General features: G+C 35.9%; 1 protein-coding gene across 3 annotated transcripts in view; it reads left to right on the forward strand.

The window, feature by feature from the left end:
- The window catches only part of b3glctb (beta 3-glucosyltransferase b), a 31,101-nt gene extending 15,896 nt beyond the window's left edge, over nt 1-15,205 (forward strand). The window contains exons 7-15 of one of the 3 annotated variants that reach the window (XR_014537927.1): nt 387-523; nt 1,528-1,591; nt 3,679-3,810; nt 4,020-4,089; nt 4,927-5,040; nt 11,038-11,137; nt 11,466-11,585; nt 11,673-11,744; nt 13,794-13,871. Coding sequence is in view for 2 of the 3 variants with exons in the window: in XM_083569114.1 (XP_083425240.1) it covers nt 387-523; nt 1,528-1,591; nt 3,679-3,810; nt 4,020-4,089; nt 4,927-5,040; nt 11,038-11,137; nt 11,466-11,585; nt 13,794-13,938; nt 14,291-14,455 (1,047 nt within the window). In the remaining variant the exon portion in view is untranslated. Of the gene's footprint in view, nt 1-386; nt 524-1,527; nt 1,592-3,678; nt 3,811-4,019; nt 4,090-4,926; nt 5,041-11,037; nt 11,138-11,465; nt 11,586-11,672; nt 11,745-13,793; nt 13,939-14,290 lie in introns of those variants that run through there. The other 2 variants (XM_083569114.1, XM_083569115.1) reach the window with 2 other exon arrangements.
- Nucleotides 15,206-15,491: the final 286 nt, after the last annotated feature.

The following is a 15,491-nucleotide window of genomic DNA, read 5'->3' on the forward strand; positions in this document are numbered from 1 at the left end:
GAGAGGTGAAACTCTTACATTAAACACAGCAGATTAAACAGTGCATCAAACTCTCCCTACACTATCACATTTCTTGCGAAGACTGCGTTCTCGGTATTATCTTTACAGATGCAAATATATTAAAAACAATGCACCATGATACAACTGCCAACTTGTGTCAGATGCACACTTTTTTAAATCAGTGCACCACATCGTTAACTTTTATGCCAATGCACCAGTACAAATCAGAGACTCATACCATTCCTAATGCCTAGACACTGCAGTGCTATTTCAAAGCATGAAGGTGATAAAGGATAATATGCTCATAAGTTGAACTTAGTGTGTTGGCCAGTGTTAAAATGCAATGAAATGTTGTTCTGTTGTAAAAGATAATTATTTCTCAACAGGAGTGGTTTCTGGGAAGAGCTCTTCATGATACTGCTGCGACCATTATCCACCATTATGCCTTCTCAGAAGATCCGACTGCTTTTAGCTACCCTGATTTTGCTGCTGGTTGGGCCCTCAGCTGCTCTCTTGTTATAAGGTGAGGATGTGAGTTTGTCTAGTTTCCCTTTCAAAAGTCAAGACAAGAAACCTTTTATTGTCATTTCGACCATATATAGCTGACGCATTACACAGTGAAATGAAACTACATTTCTCCAGGACCCTGGTGTTACATAAACAACACAGAACTACATCACACAACATAGAGCTTAATACAGAACACAGAGCAAAGGACAAAATAATAAGTTGTCCTAGCCACCTAAAGTGCATTGAGTGCAACCGAATGCAAACTGCAAGAAAAAATATAGTGCAAACGGACAATACAAAACACAACAGTGCATCACAGATACACAAAATGACAGGGGTGTAACAGTACACAAACAGTTCACTCCATACTGGAAATAAGATTTGTTTTGTGCATGCATGAAACACTGAAGAATCTATAGCGCTATGTTTTATGTCCAGCTTCAAGGAATGTATGCTGAAAATAAATAGACCAGTTAAGTAGATTATATCTTTAGAAAATTAAATATTAAATGTAAAACACACACACACACACACACACACACACACACACACACACACACACACACACACACACACACACACACACACACACTTAAATACACATCAGTATTACCCAACTGGGGTCTAACAAATGTAAACTAATAAATATGTATTTAATTTAAATTAATCAGTTTAACTTAATTTAATCAATAAAATAAAAAGTGTATTGCATTCATTTGATTTATTTTATTTTATATAATACTAAAAAACAAGGAATTTCATGTTTTGCATTTCTTTCCCCTAACTGTACTGAAATTATACCAAACCGTGAATTTTGTGTACCGTTATACCCTACAAAATACACAAAACGTATACCTTAGTATATACCGTATACAATACAATATGAAAAATAAGTGAACTGTAAACAAATACTTTACTTGTAAAGATTATACACTTTCTATAGCAGCCTTAATGAAAAGCTTGCAGGAACTTTGCATTGAGTAAATATCAAATGACTTAATTTGTTTGGTATTTCAGATTAGCAGATTACATGAAGCATGAGCCACCCAAATCAGATTTCACCATTGACCTTAAGTACGAGGTATGTTTGTGATAAAATCTTCAGGTTTTATTTTATTAAATGGTTATAATGAAAATAATGAAATTTCTTGTCTAACATTTCAGACTATAAGCCGCTACGTTTTTCCCACGCTTTTTTCCCCACGCTTTTTTCCCGCCTTTTTAAAGCCTGTGTAAAGTTCATTAGTTTCAGTGTAGACAGGTGCGGCTTATTTATGTTAAAAAAAATGTGTTTTGTCTAATTCAGTGGGTGCGGCTTATATATGGGTGCACTTTGTAGTCCAGAAATTACGGTATATTGCAAGTGTTGTCAGGATGCTGGGTTTCTGTACCAAGTAGCTTGTGTTAACATTCATTTTTGTGCTGGATGTGTAATTGGCATTATTTGTTTTTTGGTATTGTCAGGGAGCCACCATTCACACCTCCCTCCAATGCTCACACTCTCACGCAGCCTCTACCACCTACAAATCGCCTACACCTCTCCTCCTCCTACTAATCACCTACACCTGTCCTTCATTTACCTATCCCCTTTATAAGGTCCCTATTAACATTCACTCACGGCCCGATCTAACCAGTTACGACCATAGATCACCCGGACTTCCTCCGGCTGTTGTTCCCTTTACTTACATGCTCCTGGCTATGCGTCTATGGAATTTAAGTGTATTATTCTCTTCACAAGCTCTCTCTGTGTTTGCATGTTTAGACCAATAAACGACAATCTATTTTACTCCCTGTCTCTGATGCCCGGTTCATCCGTATTGTTAGAAAATCTAAATACTGTACATATTAGGTTGCAGGGAATTATTTTTCCATATCACCCACCTCTCAATTTGGAATGGTAAAGGTTGAGGTTTGTTTGCAATACCATATATTTCAAATCTGCTCATTCTTTTCTGATCTCCTTCACTAACAAGGTGTTTCCTGCATTGCCTCTGTTCTTTGTTTTTGCACCATTCTCTGATGACTCTGGAGACTGTTGTTTGTGAAATTTCAGGAGATTTATATAGATATACTTAAATCAGCTCAGCTGACATCAGAGAGGTCACAGTTTTACTTTTTCTGATGTTTGTGAAATATAAAATAAAACACTTTACCTGCATCTTCGTGATTTCTGCATTGTGCTGTTGGCACATGATACTCTGATTAGATAACTGAATAAATGTAAAGGTGTACGAGTCCCTACTAATGCTGTTATAGAGTACTATACATTTAGGTTTTTATGACTGTGACACTTATATATTTTTAATTACCACAACTGTTTCAGTATTGGTCATCTGTATTGGAATGTGATTAAATATTTAAACATAAAGCTGTGCTTTAGCTAAACAATTGTTTTACTAAAACTCAGGATATTTTCTAAGATTAGATGCTTGGTTCTTCAGCATGTGGAACTTGATTTATGAAATTGATATTCACTATACTATACCTTACAAAATATTTTTTCTTTGAACATTTCAGATGGTTTTAAAAATCCCATGACTATTTTTACTGCTTTTAGTCTCAGGGTGGGTTGAATTTTGTTGTGAGGATTTTTAAATCAATCAATTAATTTGTCTGCTTGTCTCTGAGTCTGTATACCCCTGTCAAGTTTTATAAATCTTTTTTTTTTTTTTTAAATATGACCTGCAAATAATACCTTTTTGTCCACAGCACCTCTCTCCCCTTTCTTTTGGTCCCAATTATGAAATGGACATTTGAAGAACTTTTCTTCATCCAGACTGTTTATGTGGCTTCCATTATTAGTCATCTGCACACATTTGTATGAATACAGATTTAGGAAAATGTCACTAATGGGGAGTGTAAACCCTGTGATGGCAGAAGGCATTGTCTGGAGGCACTGTCTTCCTTTCTTCCATGTTTTTACTTGTTCTTTGTGTTATATGAGGAATAAGACTCTGTTCTTGAAAGAGAGTACTCTGATTCTAACTTTCTAATTATGATCTGCTGATTTTGTGTTTTCTAGGCTGGAAAGTCTACCTTCACTCTCAGTAGTGTTTTCTTTGTACTCTGCCTTATGCCTGTATGTCTCATAATGGTCCTGCTGTTTCCCCATATCTTTAGTTTGATTGGAATAGTTTAAATAGTGTGATGATTTAAAGTTTTCTGTAGATTGCATTGTATATTTGGGAGGAGGGAAGAGGACCTTCTTTGACTGCTGTGCATGAGTTCTGCTCTGAACATCACAGCTCACCAAACACTGAGCATTGCGCTACCACTTTCAGCTCTTTCCCGCCAAGCTGTGTATGTATAGTGTTTCACTGATTGCAGTGATTTGTACATTGTACCCAAATTATTAAAGCTATTTTTTTTAAATATATAGTATACTGCTTATGTTGCAATTGTCTAGTTTATAAAGATCTGGATAGAGCAACAATGAATCACTATGAATTTTTAAGACTATATAGTCACAGACTTTTTCAGATCTTTTTATACTGTGTATCATTCTCTAGGGTACCCTACTGAAAAGGGAGGACATTTTTGTGGCAGTAAAGACTTGTCATAAATTCCACCATGACAGAGGTACTTTTTTCAGTTCTCAGCTTTGTTTTTAGCATCTGACTATAGTTTGGAAGGAATTTTGTGTAAACACAAAACACAAAACCTCCCACAGACAAGCCCAAATTACATTTTGGGCCAAGTGTGATCCATCAGTAAAAAAAGATTATGCAATATGACAAAATGAATTAGTTGTTCCCAACTGATAAAAGTAGTTCTTCATAACTGACCTTTTGTAATCCAACTAAAATTATTTAATATAATTTCAACCTTTGATTGCCTCTATTTCCCATTTGAAAAGCTTTTTTAGAAATGACAGCAGCATTTCAGCTTTTTCATCATGTACTAGGGAAAACATTTCTCCAAAGATTTCTCCTACAAGGAGATATCATTGGGTAGTGTAGTCACCTAAAAGATTTTTACACACTGTGTATTATGGAACTGAGAAAAGTGGTACTGGTGCAATCCTGAAATTTCATTGCAGTTATTTACATGATTAAAGTTGTTTTTGACAACTGTTTCAGGGAAATGTTAAAAGGTGTTAAATGTTTTTAGTCTTATAAAAACATCAAACATTTGCTAAAAGCATGTTTCAGAACAGAACTGCCCATGTAAGGTATTGTAAGTTATCTAGTGGTGTTTAATGATTTGGCTGTTGAAATAGTTTGAGGTGATAATTCACTATATCTGTTCTGTTAGATTGGTATGATTATTTCACTGAATTATTTGATAATTAGCAAAAGAAAATACTATATCTTATATTCACTGAAGTGTCTCTTACTCTTTCTTAATTTTCTCCAGATTCTCATTTATACCTGATTATTCCTCATTTGTCTTTTTTTGCAAACATATTTTCCTTAGTGTCTGTGGTAAAGAAGACCTGGAAAAAAGACGCTGGGTTGCTCGAGTTTTATAGTGATGTTGCTGATCCAGCCATTCCCACCATTGACCTGGGAGTTCCCAACACAGAGAGTGGTCAGTATTTATAGTTTTTATTTGTCTGCTGTGATTTTAAAAATACATCAGCAGCTTTTTGTTAAAATCCAGTGTCACCAATCGGTCCTAACATGCATAGCTATGTTTGAGCAAAACATTTGCCCTAAGTTGGGATGCTGTGTAACATGTAAGTAAAAAAGAATGCAATGATTTGCAAATTATTAACCCATATTCTATTCACAATATGTACTGTCTTTGCAATTTTATCTTAAGGGACATTATTCTAAAATTGTCCAACAATTTGTGGACACACCTTTTCACAGATCGTTGAACCTCTGTTTATATTTACTTCTGAGAGACACTGACTTTCTAAGAGATCCTTTTTATACTTAATCCTGTTACTTTCCTGTGGTCAATTAACCTAATTAGTAGCAAAATATACCTCCAGCACTTTTTTTTTAAGTAGCACTTATTGTCCAGCATTTTGTTGTGTACATTTTCTCAGTTTAAGCATATAATATGTTTTCTATATTTTATTGTAAATAAAATATGGGTTCATGAAGTTAGCAAATCATAGCATTCTGTTTTAAATTACATTATATTTACACATTTTTTTGAACAGGGGTTATATCTACTCATCCCACTTTCAGCCCTTTCTACCATAGTACTTTTGTTGACAGCACAGAATATTTTACTTATAATTCAGCAAATTGACGAATCTTTTACTTAAAATTCTTCTTTGCATTGTACACAGACTGACCTGTTTTGTTAGCCCCACCTACCATATAAATGCATTTTGGGTGTTCAGTATAGTGTCATAACCTTTCTGCCTATTAATGTGAAAAGACCACCATTGTACAACTAATTACCAGTTTGGTGGTTCAGTCTCAGCAAAGCAGTCACAATGATGTTGCAATGTATTCTGTATATTCTTGTCATTTTCAAATACAGCATTTAGATTTTTACCTTGCATTACAGTTCTAAACATTTAACCAAAAACGTGCAGAAGCTGGCAGTCAATTATATCAGAATGTCGAATAAGGTGCAAGTATCTATTTTGTTGGGTGTTTTATAAACCATAGAGTTACCTGATAAAATTGGCATTGATAAATAATTATTTAAACCTTGTATTATATAACCATCATTTTAAATTTGTCAATATTTAACTGAGCACACAGTCTTCATATTACTGAACGAATTTAGCCCTTTTGCTGGGTGTGTCACACCTGTTGCAGTCAGGATCAGAGGATTTTTCCCCCTTTTTTATTTTTTTTTAGTTAATTTCTGATATAACTGAAAAACAGTACATTAAAGCAATATAGTTATTGTTTCCTTATTTATTTTTTGGAAAACCCTCATTTGAGCAGAAATACACCAGTAGCTGCATAGATTGCAGCTGCATTGCCCTTGCCTATCTACCACAACTGTTTCAGTATTGGTCATCTGTATTGGAATGTGAATAAATTTTCAAATTTAAAGCACATTAAGCTGTGCTTTAGCGAAACAATTGTTTTACTACAAACTGGGGATATTTTCTGAGATTACATGCTGGCTTCTTCAGCATATGAAACTTGATTGATGAAATTGATATTCACCATACTTCCCGTGGGTTCACCACCTGCAGGAGGGACCGTAAGGGACGGTGCTGTGAGGATTAGGCAGCAGTCGAAGGCGGGGGCCTGCTTAGGCTGCTGCCCCCGCAACCCGAATTACGGATGAGCTGGAGAAAACGAATGAATGAATGAATATTCACCATACTATACCTTACAGAATTTTCTTTCTTTTAACATTTCAGGTTTCAAAAATCCTAGGACTATTTTTTTTACTGCTTTTAGTCTCAGGGTGGGTTGAATTTTGTTGTGAGGATTTTGAATTTAATTAATTAATTTGTCTGCTTGTTTCTGAGTCCTTATGCCCATGTCAAGTTTGATACATTTCTTAATCTTTTCTTTTTAATATTTGAAATATGACCTGCAAATAATACCTTTTTGTCCACAGCACCTCTCTCCCCTCTCTTTTGGTCACAGTTATGAAATGGACATTTAAAGAACTTTTCTTCATCCAGACTGTTTATGTGGCTTCCATTATTACTCATCTGCACACATTTGTATGAATACAGATTTAAGAAAATGTCACTAATGGGAAGTCTAAACCATGTGATGGCAGGGGGCATTACTGTCTTCCTTTCTTCCATGTTTTTACTTGTTCCTTGAGTCATTGGAAGAATACGACTATCTGTTCTTAATAGAAAGAGTACTCTGATAGCATTAGCTATCTAGCCTGAAAAGACAACCATGCAGCACCACTTTGCTAACAAGTTTTGGCAGGTGATTGTCAGAGATGTTTGAACAACTAACATGGTTTGCTAATTTTGCAGCTGAAGTATCTAGCTGGTGTTATTTGTTGTTTTGAATGAATTTGGGTGACAGTGGAATTATCTTTACTTTTGGTTTTTACTATTTAGGCTTTAAAAAAATGCAATGTTCTGTAGACAAGAAGATCTGCTTGCATTTTTTTTATTCTGTTAGTGTGTTTTTAGAATATGTACAGTGGGTCAAATAAGTATTTAATACACTGCAGATTTTTCACATTTTTTTACTTACAAAGAACGGAGAGATCTGTATTTTTCATCCTAGGTATACCGCAACTCTGCGAGACAACTAAAAAAAAAAATCCGGAAAATCACATTGTATGATTTTTATATAATTAATTTACATTTTATTACATGGAATAAGTATTTGATCACCTACCAACCAGCAAGAATTCTGTCTTTCACAGACCTGTTAGTCTTTAAGAAGCCCTCCTATCCTTCACTCACTACCTGGACTAATTGCACCTGTTTGAACTTGTTACCTGTATAAAAGACACCTGTACGCACATTCTATCAATCAGACTCTAACTTCTCCACTATGGGCAAGACCAAAGAGCTGTCTAAGGACACTAGGAATAAAATTGTAACTACAGGACTTTATGGGCTACAGGACAATAGGCAAACAGCTTGGTGAGAAGGCAACAACTCTTGGTGCAATTATTAGAAAGTGGAAAAAAAGATGACTTGCAATCTCCCTCAGACTTGGGCTCCATGCAAGATCTCGCCTCGTGGAGTATCAATGATCCTGAGAAAGGTGAGGGATCAGCCTAGAACTACATGTAAGGACCTGGTCAATGACTTGAAGAGAGCTGGGACCACAGTCTGAATGGGTACCTTTAGTAACACACTACTCCATCATGGATTAAAATCCTGCAGCGCGCGGAAGGCTCCCCTGCTCAAGTCAGCAAATGTCTAGGCCTGTCTGAAGTTTGCCGAAGACCATCTGGATGATCCAGATGAGGCATGGGAGAAGGTCATGTGGTCAGATGAGACCAAAATATTACTTTTTGGTATAAACTCCACTCACCATGGTTGGAGAAAGAAGAAGGATGAGTACAATCCCAAAAACACCATCCCACCTGTGAAGCATGGGGTGGAAACATCATGCCTTGGGGGTGCTTTTCTGCAAAAGGGACAGGACGATTGCACCGTATTTAGGGAGGATGGATGGGGCAACAACATCCTTTCCTCAGTAAGAGCATTGAAGACAGGTCGGGGCTGGGTCTTCCAGCATGACATTGACCCCAAACACACAGCCAGGGCAACTAAGGAGTGGCTCCGTAAGAAGCATTTCAAGGTCCTGGAGTGTCCTAGCCAGTCTCCAGACCTGAACCCAATAGAAAATCTATGGCGGTTGCGGAAACTCAGTGTTGCTCAGAGACAGCCCCAAAACCTGAAAGATCTGGAGAAGACCTGTATGGAGAAGTGGGCCAAAATCCCTGCTGCAGTGTGTGCAAACCTGGTCAGGAAACATCTGAGCTCTGTAATTGTGAACAAAGGTTTCTGTATCAAATTTTAAGTTGTATCGATTGTATCAAATACTTATTTCATGTAATAAAATGGAAATAACTTATAAAATCATACATATATTTTTTTTAGATTCTGTCTCTTACAGTTGAGGTGTACCTACAATGAAAATTACAGATCTCTCTGTTCTTTGTAAGTGGGAAAACTTGAAAAATCAGCAGTGCATCAAATACTTATTTGACCCACTGTAATTGTCATGCTGCACATGCTGCAATGTGATTTGCAATCCAAGAAATTATGCTTCTCATTGGGATTGTTGTGAACTCGTTCATTACATAAGAAATTGAATCTCAACTTGGACTTCACCGAAGGGTCCAGTTGCTTTATGCTTAACTCTCTTGGTTTTTTTAGAGCCACCTGGACAAATCATGGGCTACATTTCTTGGTAATAATTTTTTTAGTTCAGAATTCTTCTATGCTTAATAAGGTCATTAGTCCCTGTTCTGTGCTGTAAACAGCAGGAACGATTTGAATGCAGCAATGGGTACAACTATCTATCTCAGCATCACAGAGTTGCTCCCAAAGGCTGATCCAGATGCCTCCATGGAGCTTATGACAACAAAATGTGGATAGATAGAGGAAGACTGGGCCCTGTGTCTGTCTCTTCTCCTTGCTGTCAGGGGAAGCCCAGTTTACTTTGTGTGCTAATGGGGTACCAGTCCATGAAGAAGGTGGCACTGCAACAGGTTGGCCAGAATCTGTAGGAACATACATGATACATACAGGTCCAGAAACTCACTGAGGATTGTTTGTGCAGCAGTTCAAGTACTATTGATTTTGGATCCTGGCTGAGGAGGACTTCTTATTAAAAATAAGAAGTCTTGACTAGATGATGCCAGGTTATCTTTCGCCAATTGAATGGCTATCCAGGGAGACAGTGGACACAGGACACTCTTCTGTCCTGTGATAAACTTCATAGTTCAGCTGCTGCTTGCTGTACAGGTCATTAAGTGCTTGGTGTTGCATTTGATGGATTCTGCATGGGAAAGGCTTAGATGCCATGGTGGCATCTGAATCATCCTTGGTCCTGGCATTTCTGTTTTTCTTTAGTAACGTTTTTTCTTTTTATTCATTATTAACCCTAGATGAAATAGTTAGGTGTTAATATTGCTAGTATTAATATAGTATAGGTAGTAATGTGGAATAAAACCAAAATCTGTCTTTTTTTTTTTTTTTTTTTTTATATGCACTGTCAGTGCATCTCCTTCCCTCTCTCTTTCTTCTCTTTCTTTTCGTCTCTTTTCTTATCTCACTGAAGAGGAGTCTTAAAACTATTTTCTTTGTATTAGTGTGTCTTTTATGGTACAAGATGTAATAATTCACATTTTAGATGCACATTTCAAGTTCCAGACAGTCTGAATATGGATGTGTGTGTGTGTGTGTGTCTGTGTCTGTGTGCGCACGTGTGTGTTTGTACAAACACAAAGTGGAGTGGCTGTTGATGAGGAAATGTTGCCGCTTTGCTGTGTTCAACAATTGAACAGCACTGTGATCTGCCCCTACCTTTCTCCATATCTCTATCTGCTGATCTCTTCTTTTCTTCTTGTGCCCATAATAGTCAGTATGCTAGGGCTCTATTAAAAAATACATTCCATTTCCCCTGCCTGCTCTTTTGACCAAATTAGTATCCACATGGACAGAGATGTATTAAGCTACAAGCAGCATTATCTTTGGGTCTTCCTAGTGAACTAAAAAAATAATTTACTAACAAATTCCTTTGTTATTGCTTTTATGAGCACTTTCTGTGTGTGTCCTCTTTATTAGTCATGTTTCATTATTGTCTTTGGAGTGAGTCTTACAAAATACAGCATACTTTTTGCAACGCTCTGTAGAGAGATGACATAATGTTACCAAAACACCCCCAGTAGTTTCATTATAGTTTATTCTGGGGTTTTAGATTAGAGTTTCATATGAATTGGTTATAAAGCAATTTAAGAAAAGGCACATATGCCATAACATAGTTTAATGTAATAATACAAGTATTCCCATTTATCTTATCTTATAATGCATATGTGCCATATCTTGCGTTTTTTGGTCCACCCGATCACCCACCCATACTCCCCTGTTAATTTAGCAACCCTGAATCAATTCATTTAAATTTTAATTAGATTTCTTAAAATTTCTATTAAAATTTTCAGGACACTGTGCAAAGACGTTTGCCATTTTAAGGAGGTTTGTCAGCAGAGAAGTGACTCAAGCACCATGGCTTCTCCTAGTAGATGATGACACATTGATAAGGTAACACGTCTGATAGCATAGTGGAACCCACAAGTACACACTGTCCCTCAAAAAATAACTTTCCTGGCATGCTGACATAGATTCAGGGTAATGTGATTTTGAAAAGCAGGTCCACCCAGAGAAAAGCACTGACATTGTTAGGTAAAGAAAAGACATTCATTACTTGATCACATGATTAGGCATCCTAATTCAGAACACCAATGTATCAGCTCTTGCTACAGCTGATTAATATATTTTTGCCTAAGTTCTAAAAGAGCCTGCTATACTTTTGTTGGGGGATAGAAATCAGACACTTTGGGCAGTGATGTGTGTTGTGATTACCTCCAAGTTTGCCCAGACTCCGACGGCACCTGCGCTGTTACAACCCTAATGAAGCTGTGAGCATCGGTGAGCGCTATGGCTATAACCTCAACAAAGGTGGATACAGCTATATCACTGGTGGAGGAGGGTAAGCCAGTGAAACAAACCTCCCACTGCTTTTTACGATAAAAGTAATGTAGCACAACCTATTTGTATATGTATATGTCTTGAACAGTGAAAGGAAATAGTCAAACCTGGAAGAAACCCACATAGGGAGAACTTGCAAAACCTACAGTATCTTACAAAAGTGAGTACACCCCTCACATTTCAGCAACCATTTTAATATATCTTCTTAAGGGACAATTTGTATAACTTGTGCAGCTTGTATAGCAGTATAGATTTACAGTCCTCTGAAAATAACTCAACATGCAGCCATTATTGTCAAAATAGCTGCCAACAAGAGTGAGAACACCCCCAAGTGATAAAAGCTGTGTCATGTAATCATGCATAGCCATAGGATGAAGTCCTATTCATCATGTTCATGTTTTGTATGATTGACAGGACCATACAAATTTGTGTATCTTGTATGAGAGCAGTTAAAATGTAGTGCTTTGAGTACAATTTTCTTATACTGACCACTGGATGACCAACATGGCACCTCATGGCAAAGAACTCTGAAGATTTGAGAATACTCTCTATACTGCTATACAAGTTGCACATTGACCACTCTAACATGTATCCAAGTTACATTTCTATAGTATTGTCCTATGAGAAGATATGATAAAATGGTATACTGCTTGGTTATATAATATATAATATATTTTATAATTCTTTATTTAAAAAAAAAGCAATACACTTTTTTATTATATTGATTAAGTCAAGTAATCAATTAAAAGTGGCAAAATTAAATTGATTACATAAAATTAAATAAATAGAAAAATGATTTTAGGTACATTTGTTAGACCACATTTGGGTGTGTGTGTGTGTGTGTGTGTGTGTGTGTGTGTGTGTGTGTGTGTGTGTGTGTGTGTGTGTGTTTGTGTTTTAGATTTATTATTTGATTTCCTAAATATATGATCTATTTAACTGATCTACTTATTTTAGAATACATTAGCAAATATCTTAATTTTTTCTATCCTTAATTCATTCACTCCCTCGATATGTGGAATTGTAAGGATTTCCTCCTTTTAAGAGAAATTCTTGAAGCTGTACATAAAACTTTAAAGTATACATAGCAATAGTTACTTCCTGGTTAGCTCTATGGATTTTTTTTTTTTTTTCGTTTTCATGCATGTGCAAAACAAATCTTGTTTCCGGTACGGAGTGAGTAGTCACAGTGACACTGCACAAACTCTAGTTTATTTTTTATACCCCTGGCATTGTTGTGTATCTTTTCAAGATTAATAATAATAATAATAATAATAGTAATAATAATAAAATTTTCCCAAAGTGCAAGAAGGAGACTAAAGAAACTTGCGAGCCTCCACTTAAAATGTTCCTGAGGGAACTCAGATTTTACCTATGGCGCGGCACATAGGTAAAATCATAGGTAAAAAGGATTGCATTTGGTACACGTGTTCCAAACCCAAAGCCCTGTACTAAAAAATGTCGGTACAAACACGTGTATTTTACACCCCTATATTGTACATACATTAAACTTTAAGTGCTCAAGTTCAAACCCATGTATATATAAAGCCATAATGCTATACACTATTCCACTGTGCTGCCCTGTCTACCATCTTTTTCAAGGAAATGAAATGAAGCCACACATTTCCATATGTGAAACGTAATTAATGAGTCAATTAATAGCTAATAAAAAATGCTACTGCAGTTTTGGCATGCTACAAATCTTTTATAAACAAAACCTGATTTTGTGAATAAAAAATGTATAAGCTTAGTGCGTAATCTACTAGTCCCAGGCCTCTGCAGTAACAATTTGTTCACCCCGATGGTCAAATGGTAGACAAACCATGCATAGGATGAATAGAACAACAGCATAAATACACTGTAGAATGAAAATGATGAATGAAAGTAATTTTAAAGTTTAACACTTATCCTCAAGCCAGTGAGTAATTAGTACACCTGCACAACACAAAAGCTTTTCAGGGCAGTGCATCAAATGTTTAAGCTGTTAATATGCTTGTTGTATGAGTTAGCCAGGTGTAATAGAACAGCAAAAGTACTTCAGAAACAAAATTAAAAAGGCAGTTATACCTATTATTATACCATGATATTTAATGTTCTACTTAGCTGACAATGAGTAACTTTTAGATTGTAACATGTGAAACATGCTCCAAATTTTCTATGTTGTCTGCATGTGTATCTGATAATGCCTATTGTGTTTTCTTTCTGCCAGTATGGTGTTCAGTAGAGTGGCAGTGTTGAAAATCCTCTCCAGTGGTTGTGGCTGTTACAGTCCAGATGCCCCAGATGACATGGTACTGGGAATGTGCTTTAACACACTGGGGTTATCAGTCACTCACAGCCCACAGTTTCACCAGGTAATACACATACACAAATGGTTTTACAAAACATTTGTTGTCGCATGTATCGCATTTATTCATCTTCATGTTAAGGTCAAAATGAAAACATGGATCATGTAAAGGATCATGTAAAATGGATTTTGTGTGACTGTCTCCATACATAAATCTCTTCTACTAATTGGCTAAAAATAAAATATGTGATAAGTATTTAGTTAACATGGACAGTTCCTAAGAGGGTACAACAGTACAGATCTAAAGGCAAAGATAGAACTTTATAGTGGTCATTTTAATAAACAATATATTTAACTTCAAAAGAAGACTATAAAGTTCTCTGTCATGCCATAAATGGTCTTTTTTTTGTGATGCACAGGCTCGTCCAGATGATTATCCTAAAGAGCTGCTGCTCCGTCAGAGCCCAATCTCCTTCCACAAACACTGGAACATTAACCCTGTCGCTGTGTACCAGCAGTGGCTGATGGACTCTGATGATCTGCTTGAGCAGATATTTAGGACAGAGTACAGACAAGAGCTCTAAGCCATGATCTTTCTTTCATGTTGTGTGTAAAGTGTATATAAAATTATACACTTATCAAATGTAAATAACTTTTCTTCCTGATATTTGTTTACATATAAAGAAACACTTTTCTGTCTATTTAATGTTTATCTTTTTACAGTAAAAAGGCAGATGCTTTTTTTTTAAACTGAGTTACTAGTGCAGTGCTGCAACAGTGGCTCTATGACAGACCTGGGATTTGACATTACAGCCACAAGCTTAAGAAATACTTATACGTTTAGTGGATTTATGGACCTTTTTTTTGCTGTAACTAGGTATATTCTATTGAATTGTTTGTTAGAAAATGTTTTTTAGTTGAACCGTTAAAATTTTTTGTCAATTATCTACTTATATTATGCACTGTGTCATTTTACATATGTTCAAACCTCAAAGTGATTAAATTTAAAGGACTTCTTTACAGTAGGCAGGAATGTCAGTAGATAATTTTCTCTGCAGAATGCCCACAGCACTCAAAGTCTAGCTATCTGGCTAATGATTAAACAGAACCTGAGAGCAATGCATCACAATTGCTTAATCCTGTCTATCACCACAGCACCTAGTAATCATTAAGATGTAACTGAATATTTATTTATTTCATGTATTTATTTTAGCCCTATTTTCTTTTTTATTTTTCATGTTTAAAAGTTGGGCAGTCGTAAAAAAGCATTTCACTGCATGTCGTATTCTGTATGAATGTGTATGTGTCAAATAAAATGTTTAATTGAATTTGAATTTGATTTGGCATATAATCAGTTGCTGTGTAATGTTAACTATCCATGACTAATAATTAAAAAGTCTGTGCTGGGAAACAATTAATAAAGAGCTCAAATAAAGTGGAAAAGATTATTTAGAGCAATGTGCCTGGAGAAGGATTTTTTACTGTATCCTAGAAGCTACAGGTAGGTAGTGCAAAATATGTAAAATTGGAGTAATGTGAATTAAGATAGAGGATACAGTTTTTAATTCCCCTATTAAAATGTCTTTCTTATTCAATATCATTTTTTATTAAAATAGATTT

The sequence above is a fragment of the Silurus aristotelis genome, assembly GCF_946808225.1.
Source record: "Silurus aristotelis genome assembly, chromosome: 18".
In the NCBI taxonomy this organism is placed as follows: domain Eukaryota; kingdom Metazoa; phylum Chordata; class Actinopteri; order Siluriformes; family Siluridae; genus Silurus; species Silurus aristotelis.